The sequence below is a fragment of the Nicotiana attenuata genome, unplaced genomic scaffold, assembly GCF_001879085.1.
Source record: "Nicotiana attenuata strain UT unplaced genomic scaffold, NIATTr2, whole genome shotgun sequence".
In the NCBI taxonomy this organism is placed as follows: domain Eukaryota; kingdom Viridiplantae; phylum Streptophyta; class Magnoliopsida; order Solanales; family Solanaceae; genus Nicotiana; species Nicotiana attenuata.
In genome coordinates this window covers 542,335-566,557 of record NW_017670508.1, presented here as the reverse complement: position 1 = coordinate 566,557, position 24,223 = coordinate 542,335, and the positions used below count along the sequence as shown (strand labels likewise).

Sequence of the window (24,223 nt, the reverse complement as noted above, 5' to 3'; positions counted from 1 at the left end):
GGTTTGAGCAACAAACAAAATAAGGGCCTTTGGCAAATTCATCACCGGTTCGCTTTTATTATGGCGTTTTTAGGGATCATGGTTTTTCAAGATGAGGAAGGGACAGTGGATACTCGTATGGTCAGAATTGCACAAATCCTCACTACCAAGGAAGATCATACACTTGTCCCGTTAGTGCTGGCAGATATTTATCGAGCATTGACATTATGCAAAGCTGGGGCTCAATTCTACAAATGTGGTTGATCGAGCATCTTCGCCATCACCCCAAATTCATGAGTTATGGTTCGAGCCCGGATAACTTCATTACAATTTATAAGGAACGGATAAAGGACTACAACGTGCCAAAAGGGTTTGAAGCCTGGGTCTCCCACTTGAAATCTCTCAAAGCAAGTCAGGTCGAGTGGACTATAGGATGGCTCCCGATGACAGAAGCCATATACATGACTGCTACCAAGGGTTACCTGAGATTGATGGGTGTGAGGAGTATCCAGCCATATGCACCGCAGAGGGTCTTGAGGCAGTTAGGAAGATATCAGATTGTGCCCGAAGATGAAGATCTAACCACCCAGGTCATTGAGCTACATCCAGAAGCTGCATTGCCCGAGGCTTTAGTTCAGCAGGATTAGAATGGCTGCCGGTATCTGAAAAATGGCACCCAGGTACTAGATGTCGCAAAGGGGGAAGTGGATCCAAATTATGCTACATGGTTCGAGAAAAGGTCTTGTGTGAACAACGAGCCAGAGCCTGAGCCCGGGCCCGAGCCCGAAAGGCCTACCAAAAGACCTCATGTTCAAGCTTTTGATGACAAAATCCAAGAAAGGGTGGCCTGGGGAGAAAAGGAAAAGGAATATCAAGCTGAGATTCATGCCTTGAAAGAGAAGCTGAGAAACATAGAATTCAACAATGATCTCCAAGCACAAGAAGCCGAAGGTGAGAGAAGAAAGTTGGCCCAAGAGAATGAAGCTCTCCGAGCCCAAGTTCGAAAAACGAGAATAGCAATTGAGAACCCGGGCAGGAGCAGAAAAGACGAAAAGCTCATCTACAACCTTATGCAAAAGGTGCGTGATTTTGAGGATGAATTGCAAAAGACTGAAGCGGAGCTAGCAAATGCCCGAGATAAGTTAGCAAAGAATTCGGAGGGATGGGCCAGTTTCATTCGGCAACTAAAGGAGAAGTATGACAAAGGGATGGTGAGTATAAAGAAAAAGGTCAATATCCTGGAGAATGAGATGGCCAAGCAGGCAAGTGATGTCAAAGCAGAAAGGGAGCATTGTTATGCCCTAATGGCACAGGTAGAGAATGACCTTCAGCAGCTTCAAGAGCAAAACCATACAGCCGAACAAGTTTTGGGTGCCAGATCTCAGCAGATCGGACGGTTGCTACAGGAGAAGGGTATTATCAGGGAAAGGGTTAGGAGAATTGTGGACTACATTGTGATGAAATGCAACGAGTGTGAAGGCATGACCAGATCCATGTTCTTCGCTTAAGTTATGATTTTTGTTCGACGGATCATGGATGACTTGTTTTGCCTCCAAGACGACATGGCGCAAAGGCCCGCAGTGATAACTAGGGATTTTGACGCATTTTATACCCTTTTGTGCTTATGCTTTAATTATAATTTCATACAAAATAGTCCCAAAAGGCTCATAAGTTGTGCTTGATTGCAGGTTTGATCAACAAAGTGACAAGATGTCAAAGATCAGCTCAAAAGGAGTAAAACCTGCACAAGTACCAAAAGACAAGACAAACTCAGGAAAAACAAGCCTAGTGCGGCCGCACTACACTTTGTGCGGTCCGCACTAGAGAGGTTCAGAGACTCAACATTTCAGGCTTCGAAGCAATGCGGCCGCACTAAACTTTGTGCGGTCCGCGGTGGACCTCCGCGGCAGCACTACCATTCTGTGCGGTCCGCAGAGGCAAGGTTCAGAGAGATGCCAAGTGGAAAGATTCAAGCATGTGCGGTCCGCGGTCGACTTTGTGCGGACCGCGCTAGAAGTCTCCGCGGCCGCAGACCATTCTGTGCGGTCCGCGGAGCCTGGGTTCAGAGAGTCAAAATTTCAAGTTCAAGAGCCTAGTGCGGCCGCACACCATTTTGTGCGGTCCGCACTGACCCCGCAGGGGAAATTTTGTCCAGTATTTTCAGCTTAGTATAAATAGAACATTTTTCCATTTTTAGGGTATCAAATATTATCAGACTTTAGTTGCGCTCGTGAGAAGACATTTCTTAGCCATTTTGGGCACTTTTACTTAGTTTTAATCGTTGAATCTTTGTATTTACATTAGTAATTAATTAATATGTCTTTCTCTTCATCTATTTCTCTGATATTCTCTTCAAGCATGAGTATCTAGACCCATTAGCTAGGGTTTTGGCTCAACCCTAGTGTGGGTAATTGATGGGTGTTGTGATTTAAGGTTAGATTGACTATGGGTGTTTGTTATTTGGGCCAATTTTATAGTTTAATTTATGAATTAGTGGTTGCAAACACTAGTTTGTGCTAAGTTGACTTGGGCTCTTCTTGAGAAAGAGAGCCTAAGTCTCCAAAATTGACTCAACAAGGAATTGGGATGGTCTCAAGAGATTTGATAGTCCCAATTAAAGGGTTAAACCTCGAGAGAGTAATACCCGACTTGAACCCTAGTTGCTTGGGCAAATGTGCATACCTAATTGGTCTTGAGAGAGTCAATTGGGCAAAACCACTCTTTCTACCGAGAGGTGTAGAGTGGGTAGTATTGAGCAATGGTTATAACATATTTCCCCAATCATGTCAATCGTGCCTTAGATGCAATTACCCGTCAATTAGCCACCTAGGTGAAAGTCACTACCCTAGTGCCTTTTTAAACCATTAGATACAGCTTGTAGCAATTTACTCTTAGCATAATTTAGTTGCAATTATCATTTGTAGATTGATCATAGTAGAATATAAAGAAAAACCAAAAATGAATAGAAGACCAATTAAGAACACATACGCAATCCTAAACTAGATAGATACTCGATTCTAATCCTAGCTCTCTATGGATTCGATCCTGACCCAAATCGAATAAAATCTATTGCGACCCTCTCTTGCTACTTATTAGTAGTGTGGAGTTGGCTGCGATCACTTTTTGGCGCCGTTGCCAGGGGAGCTAACGGTTTTGGCTGTCTATTTAGTTAGTTTTGTGTGTTGTTCTTCTTTCCTTCTTGGTTACTAATTTGTGTGTGTGTGATTACTACAGGTACCAAATGGCTTTAAATGCTAATGACCCTCTTGGAAATGTGCTTACGGGGGAGGAGGTTGATGAAATTGGAGAGGATGAGGTGCCTCTCGTACCTCCCGAACCACGACGAGGCCATCAGGCCAATGCTAATGAGAACATTCCAGACCTTCCTCCCCCACCTCCAAGAGTGGCTCCCAAAGTATTACCGAATCAAGGGTATGCGAGTGCTATTGTCCCTCTCCAAATCCGGGCGGGGAATTTTCAAATAACCAATGTGATGTTGACCTTGCTCGAGAAACGTGGGTATTTCACTAGGGCCTCCGATCAAAATGCCTACAAGCATCTCAACGGGTTCGTGGATACATGTTGGGGTAGCAAGCAGACGAATGTGTCCGAGGATGCTCTTAGGTTGAGGCTTTTCCCATTCTCACTTCGGGGGAAAGCACTGGATTGGCAAGAGAGACTCCCCAACCGTTCCATCACAACTTGGGATGAGTTGGCAGATAAGTTTATTGCTAAATTTTTCTCACCCGGGCACATGGCGGCACTTCGAGATGAGATATTGGCTTTCAAGCAAGAGCCCACGGAACCTTTGCATGAGATTTGGGAGCGATTTAGAACGATGGTNCACCAGCCAAAACAACCACTTACCCCCTCCACCAACCACGCCTGTTTTCGTAGCACCCCTACCAGCTACACTCCATCGGTCCTCCAGCGAGCCATTATTCCAGACCCAAGTAATCAGTACTATCCCCCGAGCCTACTTTCAGGGCCCCAGATCATCACTCTTATACTCGTCGTTTTGACCTCCCTGTTGAAACTGAAATTACCTAAAACCCGGAACAGGAAGAGATGTTCAGGAAGGTAGAAGCTTGGAACAATCTTTCAGAAACATGCAGGGAGTGGGAGGCCAGGTGAGCATAGCCTACAAAGATTTGTGTCTATTTCCTGATGTCTAGCTGCTAGTGGGATTCAAGATGCCTAAATTTGACCTATATGACGGGCACGGGGACCCGGTGGCCCACTTGAGGGGATTCTGCAGTAAAATGAGAGGAGCTGGTGGAAGAGATGAGCTTTTAATGGCGTACTTCAGCCAGAGTTTGAGTGACACGGCATTAGAGTGATATACACGTCAAGATCATAGCAGATGGTACCATGGGATGATCTGGCCCAAGCATTTGCACGGTACTTCCAGTACCACATAGAGATCGTTCCAGATCATTTGTCCCAGACTAAGATAGAAAAGAAGCCAGGAGAAAGTTTCAGAGAATATGGTTTTCGCTAGAGAGAACAAGCGGCAAGAGGTAACCCTCCGATGGAGGAGAACGAAATGGTGGAGTATTTTCTGCAAGCTTTGGAGCCCACTTATTTTGTCCATCTGATATTGGCCATAGGCAAGTCTTTCAATGAGGTAATAAAGATGGGCGGCATGGTGGAAGAAGGGCTTAAGTCGAGAAAAATCATGAGCTACTCGGCCATCAAAGCAACTACCCAAGCCATCCAGAGTGGTACTGGAGGAGTGATTGGAAAGAAGAAGAAAGAAGATGTGGCAACAGTTGATTCAGGATCATGGTTTGGACCAAGGGGCCCGTCACACCATTATACCCAGCCGCGACCCCATCAACGAACCTACACCCAAAACCCATATAATTCACCCCAACACTACTTCCCATCACCAGACCCTCAGATTTCTATTCACCACGCCAAATCATACACTCAACCTCCTTCTTACCCATAGTCGGTGTCGCTCCTAACCCCACAAAAACACCTACCCAGCTCCACAAAATGCTTACCCACCTCCATGAGCCTACCAAAACCCTGCTGGTCCAGGTTTTTGGCCCAAGCCAATGTTCAGAAATAAAAGGTTGCAGCGGAAGAAATCTTTCACTCCATTGGGGGAGTCTTATACTAGCTTGTTCCAGAGATTGAGGCAGTTGGATGTGCTGAGGCCAATCGAGTCGAAATTGCGAAACCCTCCTCCAAAGAATCTTGATTACTCCTTGAGCTGTGCATACTGTTCTGATACTCTGGGGCATGATACGGAAAAGTGCTGGCACTTGAAAAATGCCATCCAAGAGCTCATTGATATAAACCAGATTGTTTTCCAAACTCCGAAAACCCCCAACATCAATCAGAACCCATTGCCGACTCATGATGAAACGAACATGATCGAGATAGTACACAAGGAGGGGGAACCCAACAAGCCATCATAATTTGTTATGATGATTCGTTCTAGTGAGGCCAAGACAGTCAAGGAAGCAATTGTCACAAAACCAATGGTTTAAGGACCAGTGAACAAGTTGAGCATGACGAATGGTGAACCATCTGTGGTAGTTGAGAAGAGATCCCCAGTTGATGCTGTAGCAAAGCAAGAAAAGTCAAACGTGATCATGCCCAGGTTGGCAAATAAGCCTATCATAGTTGTGGAGGGTGCCCGTACGGACCCTGTCATCATCAAGCTTGTAACCCTGTTGCCGGTAATCAACACCAAGGCTATCCCATGGAGTTATGAACGGGTGATAGTAACCTATAAGGGGAAAGAAGTGAAAGAAGAAGTCAATGAGGCCCAAGGATTAACTCGTTCGGGGAGATGCTTTGCCCCGGAGGAGTTAAGGAAGGCTAAAACACCCGGAGATAATCCAGTTCTAGTAAAGAAAGCAGTCACTAAAGAAGAAGCGGAGGAGTTTTTGAGAAAAATGAAAGTGCAAGATTACTCAATCGTGGAGCAGTTGAGGAAGACTCCCGCTCAGATTTCCTTACTATCATTGTTGATCCATTCAGACGAGAATCGTCGGGCCCTGATGAAAATTCTGAACGAAGCTCATGTCCCCGATAAAATCACAGTGAACCATTTGGAGAAGATCGCTAATAAGATATTTGAGGTGAACAAGGTCACTTTCTCTGATGACGAGTTACCGGTGGAGGGTACTGAACACAACAAAGCTCTCTATCTTACAATGAAATGTGAAGATTCTGTGGTCACTAGGGTGTGGTAGATAATGGTTCCAGTGCAAACATTTGCCCTCTTTCCACTTTGCACAAGTTGAAGATTGATACTGAAAGGGTCCATAAGAACAGTATATGTGTCCGTGGTTTTGACGGTGGAGGAAAGGATTCGGTTGGTGATATAGTGCTTGAATTGACAATAGGACCGGTTGAATTCACTATGGAGTTCTAGGTATTGGATGTAGCCGTCTCTTACAATTTTCTGTTAGTTCGGCCTTGGATACATGCCGCCAAAGCAGTCCCGTCCACTTTGCACCAGATGGTCAAGTTTGAGTGGGATAGACAGGAGATCGTCGTGCATAGCGAGGAGAATTTGTGTGCTCAGAGTGCTGCCTACGTCCCATTTATTGAGGCTGAAGATGACAAAGGGCCTTGGGTCTATCAAGTTTTTGAAACAGTGCCGGTCGAGAAGGTTCCAGAAGGGAAATGTGTTCCAACTCCAAAGATAGCCTCTGCATCTGTCATGATGGCCTCTGAAATGCTGAAAATGGCTTTGTGCCAGGTAAAGGTCTGGGTGCATCTCTGCAGGGTATCATACAGCCAGTGTCCCTCCCTGAAAACTTGGGTACGTTCGGTCTTGGATTAAAACCTACAGCGGCAGATGTGAAAAGGGCTAGAAGGTTGAAACAGAAGGCGTGGGCACTTTTGAAGCCTATCCCACGTCTCTCCAAGTCTTTTTTCAATCTCGGTGCTAGGAAACACCCAGTGACAACAGTTCCAAGTTCTGTGGGTGACATTGATGAAGGGTTAATTGAAAGTTTCCAGAGTTTGTTTGATGATGTGAATATGGTAGAAGTTGGAGAGGGTACCAGCAAAGCGGATGTGCAGTTTGTCGAGCCAAAAGTAAAGCTTAACAATTGGAAGGCTACTCCTCTCCCTACTCGGAGGGAGTTTTGGTAGTTTGCTTTGTTTTCCTTTCTATCTGGGTCATTCCAGGGTTGTGACCCAAATTTTTATTTTCTCGCTTGTTGATGTACAAACCCTGTTATCCTTTATTTTTAATGAAATGCAATTTCCCTTTTTCCATTAATACTGATAGTTCTTATTTTTGTTTTTCTTTTCTTCTTTGTACAGTTCTTTTTATGCTGGTTTCAATGACATGACATGCATACGGAATCTTCAGCCAAGTCTTAAAAGTCAATCTAACTCTGAAATAATAATTAAATAAATAGAGTGTGATGATGAAACAGAATATGATGAGGATAAAGCATTTGAGGAGATTAGTAAAGAGCTTAATAATTTTGAAGAGAAACCCAAGCCTAATTTGAATGAAACTGAGGCGATCAGTTTAGGGGATCCAGATAATATCAGGGAAACCAAGATAAGCGTGCACTTGAGCCACAAATCAAGGAAGAAATAATCAAAGCATTGTTTGAATATAAGGACATTTTTGCATGGTCGTATGATGACATGTCGGGCTGAGTATTGATTTGGTGGTTCACAAATTGCCCACTGATCTAGCTTCCCTCCCGTCAAGCAGACGTTAAGGAAGTTAAGTACTGACATGAGTGTGAAAATCAAAGAAGAAGTCACAAAGCAGCTTGATGCGAAGGTCATTCGAATCACACGATATCCCATGCGGTTAGCCAATGTTGTGCCTGTGCCGAAGAAAGATGGTAAGACCAGAGTGTGTGTTGATTACCGTGACCTCAACAAAGCAAGTCCGAAGGATAATTTTCCATTGCCAAATATCCACATTTTAATCGAAATTGTGCCAAGAATGAGATTGGATCTTTTGTGGATTGTTATGCGGAGTATCATCAGATCTTAATGGATGAGGAAGATGCGGAGAAGACGACATTTATCACACCATGGGGAACATATTGCTACCGGGTCATGCCGTTCGATTTGAGAAACGCTGGGGCAACTTACATGAGGGTAATGACCACCATATTCCATGACATGATACACAAGGAGATTGAGGTCTACGTGGATGATGTAATCATAAAGTCCAGGAAGCAGTCTGACCACGTCAAGGACCTGAGAAAATTTTTCCAGAGGCTCCGCAGGTACAATCTTAAGCTCAACCCTGCAAAGTGTGCATTCGGTGTTCCGTCGGGCAAGTTGTTAGGCTTCATAGTCAGTCGGCGGGGCATCAAGTTGGACCCGTCAAAAATCAAGGCTATCCAGGAATTACCACCGCCAAAAAACAAGACTGAGGTGATGAGTCCGTTAGGGAGGTTGAACTACATCAACAGGTTTATTGCTTAACTGACGACAACCTGTGAGCCCATCTTCAAGTAGCTAAAGAAGGATGTTGCGGTCAAATGGACCAATGAGTGCCAAGAAGCATTCGATAAGATCAAGGAGTATTTATCAACCCACCTGTGTTGGTACCGCCGGAACCAGGGAGACCATTGATTCTTTATCTGAAAGTCCTGGATGATTCATTTGGCTGCGTGTTGGGTCAACATGACATCACTAGCCGGAAAGAGCAGACCATTTATTATCTCATCAAGAAGTTCACATCCTATGAGGTTAAGTATACTCCCCTTGAGAGGACATGTTGCGCCCTGACTTGGGTGGCATAGAAGTTGAAGCACTATTTGTCATCCTATACTACTTACCTCATTTCTCGCCTAGATCCTTTGAAGTATATCTTTCAGAAGCCTATGCCCATAGGAAGACTCGCAAAGTGGCAGATTTTGCTCACAGAATTTGACATCGTCTATGTGACTCGGACGGTAATGAAAGCCCAAGCTTTGGCTGATCACTTGGCCGAGAACCCGGTGCATGAAGAATATGAGCCGTTGAAGACTTATTTGCCTGATGAAGAGGTAATGCATATTGAGGAGGTCGAGCAGGATGAGAAGCTCGGATGGAAACTTTTCTTTGATAGGGCTGCTAACATGAAAGGTGTTGGGATAGGAGCTGTGCTCATTTCTGAAACACGGCACCACTACCCTGTCACAGCTCAACTTCGTTTCAATTGTACCAATAACATGGCTGAGTACGAAGCATGCATTTTAGGTTTAAGATTAGCTGTGGACATGGGAGTCCAGGAAGTGCTGGTTTTTGGGAGATTCAGATCTGTTAGTGCACCAGATTCAGGGAGAATGGGAGACTCGAGATTTGAAGCTCGTACCATATCGACAATTTATGCAGGATCTTTGTCAGCGGTTCAGATCAGTGGAATTCAGGCATATCCCTAGGATCCATAATGAGGTTGCTGATGCCTTGGCTACTCTGGCATCAATGTTACATCATCCAGATAAGGCTTATATCGACCCTTTGCATATTCAGGTCTGTGATCAGCATGCTTACTGTAACATGGTGGAAGAAGAACTCGATGGTGAGCCATGGTTCCATGATATCAAGGAATACATCAGGATGGGGGTATATCCGGTGCAAGCCACAAGTGATCAAAAGAGAACAATTCGACGATTGGCAAGTGGATTCTTCTTAAGCGGAGGAGTTTTGTACAAAATAACTCCAGACCACGGATTGTTGAGATGTATAGATTCTAAGCAAGCCACGATCATCATGGCTGAAGTACATTCGGGAGTTTGCGGGCACCATATGAGTGGCTATGTTTTGGCAAAGAAAATTCTTCGAGCAGGCTATTATTGGCTTACCATGGAGCGAGATTGTATCAGCTTTGTGCAGAAGTGTCGTCAATGCCAGGTGCACGGCAATTTGATCCACTCTCCCCATCTGAACTACACACACTGTCTGCACCTTGTCCCTTTGTTGCTTGGGGCATGTATGTCATTGGACCACTCGAGCCAGCAGCATCCAATGTGCACAGGTTCATTTTGGTGGCCATAGATTATTTCACTAAGTGGGTTGAGGCTATGACTTTCAAATATGTGACCAAGAAAGCAGTGGTTGACTTCGTTCATTCAAACATCATTTGTCAGTTCGGAATTCCAAAGGTAATCATCACGGACAACGGCGCAAATATTAACAGTCATTTGATGAATGAAGTATGTCACCAATTCAAGATTATGCACCGAAATTCCACTCCGTATCGTCCCAAGGCAAACAGAGCGGTTGAGGCAGCCAAGCAAAGAAACTGGGGAAGAAAGTTGTGGTTGTTGTTAGAAATCTGGTTCCAAAGAGTTGTAATTTTGAACCCATTCAAGTTGTTTTGAGCCTTTGTGATACCCTTTCTTTCTAACCCTATCCAAATGCCCACATTACGGTACAAAGAAAGACCTTCCGATCAGTCTTCGAGAGACGCCAAGTCGAGCAAGTAGAGGTGATTCATATTAGGGGCAACATACCATTCTGAGCGGGAAAAATGAAAAATGAGATGAAAATGAGAGAGTCTTATTGGTGAAAACCCTCACGGGCACCGTAAGGCGATGGAAAGTTGAGAGAAATTAAAAAAATGAGAGAGTCTTATTAGTGAAAACCCTCACGGGCACTGTAAGGCGACGGTGAGTTGAAAGATGAATAAATGAGAGAGGTTTGCTGGTAAAAACCTTCAGGGCACCGCAAGCCGAATAAGGTCGTTGACTTTACAAAGGAATCAGATTATGGGAACCCCAAGCCCAAAGTGTGAAGACTGAAAGAGGATTGGCTGAATGGACTAGGCTGATTAATCCAAAATGCATGTCATGATCATTGATGCCAGCATCCTCACTCAGATAAGTCCCTTTTCCTTTTCTTCCTCAAATAGTCCTTTTGTTTGATTTTTCTTCTCTATTCATAAATCTCGAAGTCATTGCATTTCATTTCCTTTTGGGTTTACTCCTCTAAGGCTTTTTCAATGTTAGCCTTGCAAACCAAAAGAAAGGATCGCAAAGCTTACTACCAACTTCTAAAATTGCACAAAGCAAAGTGCGGCCAAAACATACCAGAGATAACATGATGCAAAGTGAAAATAAGGTGTCAATGAAAGCTCCATTGGGCGAATGGTTTGGGAATCTTGTGGGAGATACAGAGGTTCAGGTAGAAAGGTCAGAAATGTAAAACAACGGGTTGGGTGTAGAACACTCCGGTCATTCAGGGTCCTACGGTTGAGATTCAGTCAGAAAGTCAAATAATTCTTGGCCAGTTCAAAGCAGCCAGTAAGAGCAAAGCACGACAATAGGGAGGCCACCTTCAGCAAGAATGCCACAACCTAACCACCACATTTTTCAAACTGACAAGACTTTTCTTTGATTGAAACAGGGGCAGAAAATTTCGTTTGTTTCAGAGAAACCTTCCGTAAGGAAAGCAAGTGCCAGACAGGCTTGGCAGTAAGCTCCAGTACCCTCTTGGATAATAGGATTTAGTAAGTTTTGAGGCCCTCGCAAATGACAAGGTCTGACGAGAGGTCTACTTTTGGGAAATGTAATTTGGCATTTAAGTTTTCACTTTGAAATGAGGCTTGGTTTGAAACTTTTCAGGATCAAGGAATTTAGTTTGGAATTCGTTTTGATAACAAGAAAAGGTTAACACTCACAGATGTTCCCAATATCAAACTGGGGAAGAAAATTTTCTTTCGTTTGTCTGTTTTGTTGAAATCAAGCACCCACCTGGAGAACAAAGGAAAGCAGTTCAAGTTTCGAGGAAAAATAGTTCAAGTGTTGGAAATCAGGCGCCCACCTGGATGACAAAGGGAAGCAGTTCACGTTTCGAGGAAAGCACTTCAAGTGTTAAAATTAGGAGCCCACCTGGAGAACAAAGGGAAGCAACTCGAGTTTCGAGGAAAGACAGTTCAAGTGTTGGAAATCAGGCACCCACTGGGAGAACAAAGGGAAGTAGTTCGAGTTTCGACAAAAAACAGTTCAAGTGTTGGAAATCAGGCGCCCACCTGGAGAACAAAGGGAAGCAGCTCGAGTTTCGAGGAAAGACAGTTCAAGTGTTGGAAATCAGGCACCCACCTGGAGAAAAAAGGGAAGCAGTTCGAGTTTCGAGGAAAAACAGTTCAAGTGTTGGAAATCAGGCGCCCACCTGGAGAACAAAGGGAAGCAGTTGGAGTTTCGAGGAAAAATAGTGCAAGTGTTGGAAATCAGGCGCCCACCTAGAGAATAAAGGGAAGCAGTTCATGTTTCGAGGAAAAGCAGTGCCAGTATTGGAAATCAGGCACCCACCTGGAGAACAAAGGGAAAGCAGCAATGTTCAAAGAAAGACAGCAATCAGGAGCCCACCTGGAGAACAAAGGGAAACATCTCAAGTCTCAAGGAAAAACAGTGCAAATATTGGTAATCAGGCACCCACCTGGAGTACAAAGGGAAACAGTTCAAGTCTCAAGGGAAAACAATGCAAATGTTGGTAATCAGCCACCCACCTGGAGAACAAAGGGGTAGCAGCAATGTTCAAAGGAAGACAGCAATCAAGAGACCACCTGGAAAACAAAGGGAAAACAGTTCAAGCTTTCGAGGAAAAATAGTGCAAGTATTGGCAATCAGGCGCCCACCTAGAGAACAAGGAGAAGGCAGTCCAAGTTTCTAAGGAAGACAGTTCGAGTACTGGCAATCAGGCGCCTACCTGGAGAATAAGGAAATTCACTTCAGAATACAATTCAAGGCAACAACTAAGGAATCTCACCGGGAGAGTACAAGTCAACAGAGCGGCAGAAATTGCAAGATCAAGTTTGAAGATGTGTAGATAGGATTCCTGTAATTCATAGTTCATAGTTTAGTCTAGCCTCTTTTATTTTGTCTTGGTGTAATAAGGAGTTCAGCAAGCAGTAGCAGCAGCAGCAACAGTGAAATCACAGCTTACTGGTAGTCCCAGCTACCGAAACTTCCCGAACTACACTAACCTGATTCCTTTATAGCCAAGGATATGTAGGAAACCTCGGAAGCAGGGTGCGGTCAAATCTTTCAAAAATACTTCCCACGGAGTATTCAAACGGGCAAAAATCGCTCGTATCCGCTCACTTTATCTTTACACGAAAACTCTGCGTGTTTCCGAGCAAAGAGGGGCAGCTGTGAGCACGTGATTTTTACCCTATATGAATTACTCCTTTGAAATTCAAGAAAATAAAATTTTTCCATTATTTGCAATTCTATAGGATTATGTGAGAATTCGTGTTAATTGTTTGCATCTCTGTGCATGTTTATTTCTGTTAAAAATCATGAAAATATCAAAAATACCATGCAATGCATTTAAAATTTATTTTTACATTTTTAAGGTTAATTAGCACATTAGTTGCATTATTAGAAAGATTAAATCACAAAAATGGGTTACTTTTGGAATTTTAGCCTTTTAGTTATGAATTAGTAATTTCCATTTTTCTAATGAGTAATTAATTTTCGTAAATGTTATGGTAGACAGTTAGCTTAATTTTGTAAATTAATCATTTTTAGGAATTTAATTTAGGTGTTTTACTTAATTAAAAGAGAAAAAGAGAACAAATGAAAAGAAAAGAAAAAAAAAGAAATTAGAGGGTTGTTAGTTTATTGGGCTAGTTGCTGAGCCCAAGTCCCTTTAATACCCAAAGCCCACCCCTTTTCTCACTAACCCGTCCAAGTCCCCTGCCCCATCCCGGTCCGGTTTCCCCCAGTTAGTGGAACGACCCCGTTTCAGTGTGTGTCATCTTAGCCGTTGGATTTTAATAATCCAACGTCCAGAAACTGATGCTTGGTTAATACATATATGTACGAATTGGACCCCCCCCCCCCCCGAGTTCCGTCCTCCCTCTTTCATTCCTTGTCTCTCAGACCCAATAACCCTAGTCGCCGCCCCCAAATCCCCATCATCTCCGGCCGGCGGCGCAGCCCTAATCGATCCCAAATTCCTACCACACAATCACCACCACCCCTGATTCCTATCCACCGCCATATATCCCAAAATCCCCACCAAATCCGGCCAGTTTTAGATTTAAAAAAAGAGAGAAAGATCGTCTAGGTCTTCAAGTTTCCAAGAACGATTTGGCCTGAAACTTGTATTGATAATTTGTTCTCAACAAGGACATTCGATTAATACTAATTTCTGTTCAAATTGGAGAATGCCGGAGGTCCGTTCAAGTCAACCATCCGTGTACCTATTTAGGTATTTCTGTTCACTTATTCTTCTTTCTTTGTTCTCTTTCTTTCCTCTTCTCCTTTATTTTTCTTTCCCGTTCTTTCTATTTTTCTGTTTCTTTTTCTCTTTAACTGGTTAAAGGAATTCAGATAGCAATAATTTGTTGGTAATCTTAGATAATTTTGTTAATCGGATTAAAGTTAATTTTGTCCTTTTATTCTTTGATTGTCTGTTTGTCTTTATTTTTTCTTACCCAGTATAATCCCTAGATTTCGAGTTAATTTTCAAAGTTGATCAAATTGTCTACTTTTATTCTGTCGATTAGATTTTGGCTTGGCCTGGGTCAGAATTTGAGCTTCAATGCTCAGTTTGGTTGGTTTAAGTTTCAGCCCTGGTCTTTTTGGTCATCTCTGACCCGTTTCAAAAAAATGCCCGTTCATTTTTGGTTAGGGGTCTTGGGTTAGTTTGACCCAGGAATAACTTTCCGAGTGTAATTTGCAAGGGTGTCAAGGTGTTTAGGTATTTGAGGGTTGGGGGAATCTTTTTCTGTTGGGTGGAAGCTTCTAGAGGATAAGGTTGGGGCTGGTTTGTTAAGAGAAGGGAGGTTTTCAGATATTTGGAGGGGTAAAAGGGGTAAAATGCCTTAGGCATGCTTATTTAAAGACCTTTTCCCCTTCATTTTGGGGCAGCTTTTGATACTCTGAAAATATACTGAAAGTTTCCTGCATCCTTTGGCCGAAATGTGTTTGTGTTTTGCTCTTTGATCTTCATTGTTAGTCAGAACTCTAAAACTTTCAAGGAATTTCTGTTTGTTTGGGATTGAAAATAGTCTAAGGAGGCTGAAATTGATGTGCTGAATTGCTGATTTACATACTCCTGCTGCTGCTAATTTTCTCATCTTTCTGTTGTTCTAAATTTTGTCCAAGGTACTTCTTAGCCCTCATAAACATGTGAAGTGCATTGTGAAGCCATGTAGTCGATTTGGACATTTGTGGAATGAATATGAACTTGCTGAATATTAGTCCCTATTCTTCAAAGACTAATCATGTTTTCCTTATTGAATTAGCTTTACTATTTGAATTGTACTGTATTCAGTCATGCTATGGACATTGCATTTTCAGATTGTATTTGGACTTTGATTTATCATTTTAGTTCTATCTTGGTTAAATTCTTTCTCGAGTACTTGTGTATTTGGACTGTCATATTGTGGATTTAATTTAGTCAAGTAGCATTTCTTTGTTGGATTTTGGTTGAGTTGGTTCACTCTAGTAGTAATGTTAAGTCCAAGGTTAGCCCTCATCATGTTTCTGTTGTTTTAAGCTTTAGTTGTAAACATCTAAATGAGCTTAAGAGCTATGCACCATTATAACACTTGATTCAAATATCTAGGATACCCTACTACGTATGAATTCAGCAGCAGTTAACAGTGATTTTAACTTTCAAACGGTTGGAACTTGTATTTCGTTAATTGTATAATGTTCAACTCTTTGCAGTTTGAATCTGAATTTGATAATGAATATCCTTTATTTACTTTGATGCAATTGATTTAGCTTGATAGTGTTTGGGCTACTCAAGGTAATTAATAATTCAAGGGCTGCAAAATAGGGTAGCTCAAAGGGTAAGGGTGCTTAATGGCATCCCTTAAAGTGGCCTAGCCTGTTAATTGGCCCAAGTAAGACCACCTGACCCAAGCCAGGCTCGTGTATTTCAGCCCCCTTGCTTTTCCATTCTGGGCTCGCCTTTAAAGCCCAATTCTCTTGTCGCTTTCTCAGTAAATTCGGTTGCCTGACCTCAATGGCCAAGGAGTTTGAACGCCGGCCCACTTCACTGAAATAGCCTGTGGCCTATTCACGCTCACAACGTACAGCTTTATGGAATTAGGATCATTTGTAAATTGCAAGCGTCCTAGGGCCAGTTTAATTATGACTCCTAAAATGGTTGAGGTGTGCCATCTTCATTAAATCATCTATGGCCCTCACAAGACTTTGAATAGATTTTAGAATGAATATTCGTAGAAAGGCCTTTAGGCGCGTTTAAAACACCATCGTCATTTTGTATACGTTCGCGTAACATAATTACGATTCTAAAAAAAAATAATTCGGAGTATGCGTTCGCGCAACTTCGATCAACTTTCCTTATTAATACAATTGTTGTTAACGGACCACTAATTCAACTTAGTTCATATAGTTCGAGGTGCGCCATCCACAATTTAATCATTCATGGCCCTTGTATTAATTTCATGACTTAGATATAAAAATGACAAATATTCGTAGTCTGCATTAGGCACGTTTATATATTATCGCGGTTGGGTACACATTCGCGTGACACGATTGCGATTTCTAAAAACAAAACCGGAGTATGCGTTCACGCAACTTCGGCCAAACTTTCTTAATAATAAAAAAAGCGTTATTAATTGTGGACACGTTCGCGTGACATGATTTATGACGCGCGAAACAAATGGGTACACGTACGCGTGACCCGTTTCAAGATAATTTCTTAACTAAAAGAGGCAAATGCACATAGGTTCTAAAATCAGTAATTAGACAATTTAATAAGCCAAGTATGATCAAAGCGACCGCTCTAGAACCACGGAAATCGGGAGTGCCTAACACTTTCTCCCGGGTTAACAGAATTTCTTACCCGGATTTCTGTGTTCGCAGACCGTAAACAGAGTCAAATCTCCTCGATTCGGGATTTTAAACCGGCGACTTGGGATACCATAAATTATCCCAAGTGGCAACTCTGATCTTGAAATAATAATCTCGTTTCGATTGTCACTTAAATGGAAAAAACTCCCTTACACCCTTCGGGGTAGTAAAAAGGAGGTGTGACAAAATTGAGCCAAACCCTTCGTTTTAAAGAAGACATAGTCCAGCCTTGACCTCCGCACATGCGGTCCAGTAGCCACTTCAGCGGCTCCGCACCTACGGAAATCCATCGTAGGTGCGGCTCTAACTCAACCCAGCAGCTTCCGCTTCTGCGATCTCCCTTCCGCATCTGCGCCTTCGCAGGTGCGGATCTTCCCTCGCACATGCGCTCCTGCCCGCTTCTGCGACTGCTAGACCGCTTCTGCGGCTCCACACCTACGGCCAAAACCTCGCAGGAGCAGTTACACCATATGATAGCAGCCTTAGTTTTTCCTCAAATTCCAAATTCGATCCGTTAACCACCTGAAATCCATCCGAGGCCCTCGGGACCTCATCCAATCATACCAACCTGTCCAAAAACCTAACGTGGACCTGCTCGAGGCCTCAAATCACATCAAACAACGTCGAAATTACGAATCACACCCCAATTCGAGCTTTATGAACTTTAGGATTTCAAACTTCTTCGTTCGATGCCGAAACCTATCAAATCACGTCCGATTGACCTCAAATTTTGCACACAAGTCGTATTTGACATTATGGACCTACACCAACTTTCGGAATTGGAATCCGACCTCGATATCAAAAGGTCCACTTCCAGTCAAACTTCTCAAAACTTTCAAATTTCTATCTTTAGCCAACTGACTCCAAAATGACATACGGACCTCCGAATCCACTTCCGGACGCGCCCCCAATACCAGAATCACCATACGGAGCTATTACCAAGCTCCCAAAGGGACATCGAAAACATTGAATGCACTTCCATCCAAATTTATGAAATTCTTCCAAAATGCAAACTTCCGCAGTAGGTGCCGAAATGCTCACGGGTCATCCAAAACCCGATCCGGACACACGCCCAAGTCGGAAATCATCATGCAAACCTGTTGGAACCTTCAAACCCCGATTCCAAGGTCATTTACTCAAAATCAACCCTTAGTCAGATTCTTCCAACTTAAAGCTTCCGAAATGAGAATTTTCTTTCCAATTCAACTCTGAACTTCCTGAAATTCAATTCCTTCCACGCGTACAAGTCATAATACCTGAAGTGAAGCTGCTAGAGCACGACTGGTCGGGTCGTTACATTCTCTCCCACTTAAACATACGTTTGTTATCGAACGTGCTAAGAACTGCTCTGGATTTGTCTGAAATCACTGTTTAACACCTCGAGCATCTACCCGTGCTACCACAACTCAGCTGAGAACATTAGCTTGAGAAAATCTGAAGATATTCTCTTTTATTTAGGCGATTAAGCCTTAGAGCCCAATTCCAACATTCGGAATTCTCTGTCAGGCCTGCTTCCAACATATGAACATCGTATCAATCACCACACGATGTACCAGAACATGACTGCATACCTTTACTGAATTCTCACCATGTACCACATCACTCACATGACCATAATAACATTATCTGCTCATAATAGCCGACATTCCCTGAATCAGATGCTCACAATGCACCTCATGACATACATAGATCTTGTTCCAACTCTTGCAATACCGCCACGACGGAAGAGATGTGTAGAAATTCATAACCAACTGCCGAGTCAACCAATCGCCGAGTCTGTCCTCCTGATAGAAACCATTACCTCATTATGTACCAAATAATGATATTTGCTCTTTAATATGCTTCTTATAATCCGATCGCACTGATCCCAGATCCAATAATCTCGTCTCACCCGGTACGAGCTACTCAGGCAATAAGCCACCCCAAACATGACCAAAAGTCTCATATGATGCCACAATGTGCCAATAAGCTATAAACTCGAACGTGATACATCAGGAAAATGAACTTTGGAAGGGACTACTCAACCCACGTAACTATTAAGACAACCGAAAAGGTGTTATGAACCTTCCTCAGAAAATGGGAAACAATACACACAAAATAGAACATAGGGGATTGTACTCAACATCACATTGTTGCGGCGTGCAACCCGATCCAAATAACATACCCGTGGCGGTGTGCCACCCGATCCATGCATAAAATCTATAAGAAATACTTACCGAGCAAAGTGCTCATAATTACAAAATATCCGAATAACGGCCACAAGCACGCTAAGTGCATAATACCATCCCTGGGAGGACAGACAGCGCCATACGCTACAAAACTCAAGCTCAACTAAGGTGTGATATATGATTTGAATCTCTAGAGCCATTCTGCTCACATAACACCATCGCTACGCAGAACCTCAACACATATGATATTTATCAAGCCGTTTCACAACTCACAAGGCACAATATAGTATTATATGAAATAGACGGTGATGAAATAATATCCAACGTCCGAACACTCCTCCACAAGGAGCGCTATGCTGAAATGAACACCTCTGGCCCGATATAGAGCCCACATTCATATCTAGATCCATCCACGGACCTCAAGCCGATTCTAATCGCATCGTACTAGTCTAATAACCTTTTAAGGGTTCATAATAGCCCTTTTTCCCATAACACACGAGAACAACCGTCATATCCGGAACAGACCTCCACAGTCCACAACCAAATAAATCGAGTGCCCTCCAGGAATAGATTCTCGAATTAGCAATATCACCACAATCTTCATACTTGGTTTCAATATTCACTCAATCAAGTGACTACACGCCACTCTTATACAATCTTCCCATGGGACACGCTCCCACGACCTTCCGCACCAGGTAATAAGTCTGCACATCTATACCATCGACCGCACTAATGTTGTAAAGAGAATCAAGGATCCGCAAATCAATACACAAAGCCTATTGCACAAGTCTCTGAACTCATGTGATGCTAAAGACAATACCAGCTTACTCTAAGCATCAAAATTCACTCTTGCTCATCCGAGCTCGTGACATCCTCGTCAACACCGAACTGCAACCTTAGTCCTTAACTTTCAAATTTCATGCCGCTCACCGCACTTATCTTACCAATACGCGAGAACCCAAGAATTTCATCATAACTCCTAAGCCACTAACAGGATACACACTTCATTTTATAGAACCTTTCGCTTTACTCATTTCAGGAGAATCATTGCAACACATAACTGAATTCTCATAACCGTAGAACACCAATCCTTAAGTAGTGGTCTGAACCACCATAACTCTTTCGGAATCTGCCTACACACAATAGGCCATAATACTCGAATGCATCCAAATACAATCAATTACAGTGGCCGTCAAGCCTCGCGCGCGCCGCCCCAAATCATATGCATAATTTAATCATACTGGAGGAACTGATCACTCCCAACATCATGCCAATTCAACCATGGCTAACCTATCCGACTTCTTCTAACTTATCCTTAACTTGTCTTAGAAATAATAATAACTCCATTCAGCACATAACGAACTTAATCCGCACTCATCTTGAGTAGACTTGTATCACGAGACCAGCCTATCTCAAATCCCACGAACCATATCATACCCTCCTTGTGCGCATGTTCGCATCCTCAACTAATACACCCATTCTGATAATTCCTCTACGAATCTGAAGTCATTTTCTCTCATTCCTCCAAATGCTACACAGCAAGACGAAGTTATCATAGAACATCCCAAGCCTCTTTTCGTAATTTTCTGCAAAAGCTCGATTCTTACCATACTTAAGGACTCGAAATCCTTAGGCACCACATTTTAACCTTTGAATCCACTAGGACCGTTATTAAGATTCACCCACTCTGACTTGGTCCCGAATATGAACAACTCCAAGGCTCTTCTAGCACGTGAACACCCTCTCAACGAAGCACCCGACCGAGTCACTTTCCTTGTAACTCGCATCTACACGAAGCATAAATCCTGAACATAATTGACAAGGCCAATTATAGCTTACATTCCTCAAATTCCTATCTCAAATCACCACGGATGGCCCTCTTCCTTAGTCATAATATCCCACTAATATACTGATAACCAAACATCTCATAAATAGACGATCATGCAATACAACCGTAGGCGGTGGAACTCTCCCACTTAGCTTGAAGCTATTATTACATAACTATAGAACCCACCAAGATTCTTTATTCATCGCTGAACTGATCTTACACAATCAAACCGCCAAATTCCTCGAAACCCTTTCGTTCGCATTTTATGAACACTCTGAATCTCTAACAATATTCACATATTCAACCTCTTACTGGATAGCCAGTAAAATTCTTCGTAGAAGCTTCGTTAACCACGCGACCGCTACCCTGCTCATAGGAGATAACCCACCTATAGAATTTACATGCCGACATCTTCCAACGTCACTGCACTGGGTACAATTACTACAAAGTCGGTAACCCATCCTCAGCCCGTTCTCATTCACCAGCTGTATCGGTCTGTTCACTCTTCATGGACATCGACTAAACGTGCGACAATATCTTCCTATTTCAAGTCATGTTGTATCCTTCTTCATATCAAGCAACCCCTTACCGTCGTATCCAATCTTCCTCCGTATAGCAGCCAATATTTCAAATTAAGCCTGTAGACCCAGTCAGTAACCACCGTGAATCCCGAATCACTCTAAACTTCTCCCAAGGCATGTGGCTATCTTACTACAGAACCCATATGTTACTCTGCCACTCTCCCACTTTGGTCAAACCCCTTTCCTTTAAATAGCTACTCGACTTCTGCTTCTTACACCTAGACTTCTAAAAATTTAACCACCGCAAGACACCTCCCACATGTACTTCCACATCCTTCGCTGTCTAGTTGTTGCCTTAAATCAGGATCCATCTTTGTAGCACTAAAACCCACAACTCACTACTAACTTTAAACCTCTCCGAAGGTCATCTTTCTTGATCCATCGACACCACGAACACTGATTCAGTCCCGAATCACCGCACACCGCAATCTCTGACGGCTACTTCCCTGACTCTATTTCACAATACTCCGCCCCAAAGGCGAATTGAAGAAGACCATAACTCCGGCGAACTTAACACATTCAATCAAGGACGATGACACCACATCGCAGATGAATTCCACCACGCTCGAAAATACCAAGTCTCGTTACTCCATCAACCCAAATCTGAGCATTCGTAGGCCGATTGTCTTTCCTCCGCCGGAAATAAAATACTGAATTTCTGAATCATGCACTGAGTAAACCTCCTTTCAAGTCATTTACTGCCTCAATGCATAGACAACCATCCTACCATTACACAACATTGTGCGATAGCAACACACAGATCGTCATAAAAATCAATGGCAAATCTCAAACCTTAGGTAATACTGATACTGAGCTTAAACAGCAGAATGGCCTTCCGCAAGGTGACGACAATAGACCAATCAAATATGCAGGAAAAAAATCCTGCACCATATTTGTAGTACCATTACGATTCCTCAAATTCCTGATTTATACCAAGAATTTCACGTCGCATAAGATTGAAAAGGAAGAAAAGAAAGGCATAAGCCTTAAAGGAATCAAATCTCATGATGAGAATCAAGAAGGGAAGTGCTCCTAACAGCCCTGTAGCCTCTCGAAGATATGTACAGACGTCTCCGTACCGATCCACAAGACTCTTCTAGACTCGCTCATGACTCGTGAGACCAAAGTGAACCTAGTGCTCTGATACCATATTGTCACGACCCAAATCCAACAAAGGTCGAGATGGCACCGGACGTCGCTGTCAGGCAAGATAACAATAAATAATTAACTTAGTTTTTATTTTAGTATTCTTGAAATCATAATTTCCTTAATTTGAATAATAATTGATGAACTTCATAGAGAAAATAATAATGTTTTTAGCAAATTTTAGATACTGAATAATCTGATAATCATCCCAGAATCCGGTGTCATAAGTGCATGAGAATTTACTAGGAATTAAAATAAAAATACAATATCTGTTAGGAATATAAATTTGGACAAAAAAGAAAACACAAGTACTCTGAAAGAGACTCTGCGGGCTGCAGATCGACTCACAAGATGCAGCTCACCTGAGTCCCCACATCAACCACGCCGCTGCGCCCACAAGGCTACTAGACGTACATGTGCATGTACAACAAAATATACAGCAAGTGTAATATGAGTACGAAAATAACGCGTATCCAGTAAGTATCCCGTCTAATCTCGAAGAAGTAGTGACGAGAGGTCGGCTCCAAGACGTATTATGGCCATCAATAATATTTTTAGTCGTGGATTTAATTGAAAACGGCAGTAAACTCAAGGAAATCATGAAGCAAGTAAACAATCCTCTTGGTAATAAGAGATTTCTAAATTTATTTTTCATCATTTATCAATTTATCTCAGATCAAGGAGGAAATATCGTTATTTATAAATTCCAAGGCAAGCAATACAAGCATGCGCAATTCATACCGAGGTCGTACGGCCCGATCCAACATAATATTTAAATCGTGCACTGCCAGAGGGTCGAATGGCGCAAACCATAGATACATCTATTTAATCTATCGAGGCGTTCGGCCCGTTCCACAAAAGATAAACATACTGAAACAGTCAATCAAGAATTCATCGGGGGAAATTATCCAAGGAAAAGCCAATTTATCTTTCAAAAGTCAAGAAAGTGATGTTTAGCCTTCTAGAAATTTATTTACCAAGTTTGATATGATTTAAGCATTTTAATTTGACAATAAGGTTGCAAATATTGCAAGTAAAGCATACTTTTGGGTCCTAGACTACCCGGACTTAAGCGTAATAGTAGCTATGCACGGACTCTCGTTACCTCGTGCGTACGTAGCCCCCACAAATACGAGCACATATTGATTTAGTTCACATATGGGGTAAATTCCCTCATACAAGGTTAGAAAGGAGACTTACCTCGCTTTGAAGTTCCATAACCGGCTCCCGAGCCCTTTAAACAACTCGAATCGATGCTCAACGCTCCAAAACTAGCCAATAATTATGCAAATCCATTAATATATACTCAAATACTCATTATTATCCAATTTATAACAATTTATAACCCCAATCGAAAAGTCGATAAAAATCACCCTCAGGACCACGTGCCCGGATTCCTAAATTTTTTGAAGAAAAACTTTACCCATAACGCCACGAACTCAAATATATAACCTATTCCAAGTTCCATGTCCAAAATCGTGGTCATAATACAAATTCTAGGTTTTTCCACCAAAACCCCAAGTTCCCACTAATTTTCCATGATTAAATCCATATAAAATCATGTATTTAACTCTAAATTGGGAAGAAAGCACTTACCCCTTACTAGTTGATGAAGATGGCACTCCATATTGCTCCAAATTGGCTTCCATGGACGAAATAAAACGAAATTGAGCCAAACCGTTCATTTGAAAGAAGACACTGCCCAACGCCGACCTCCGCACCTGCGAAAATCCATCGCAGGTGCAGCTT

The 24,223-nt window shown here is 42.6% G+C and overlaps 1 protein-coding gene across 1 annotated transcript; it reads left to right on the top strand.

The window, feature by feature from the left end:
• The first annotated feature begins 422 nt into the window (after positions 1-422).
• Positions 423-1,487, top strand: LOC109240367. The gene is made up of 2 exons (XM_019406998.1): positions 423-611; positions 660-1,487. Exons 1-2 carry the CDS (start codon positions 423-425, stop codon positions 1,485-1,487), a joined length of 1,017 nt encoding a protein of 338 aa, XP_019262543.1.
• Positions 1,488-24,223: the final 22,736 nt, after the last annotated feature.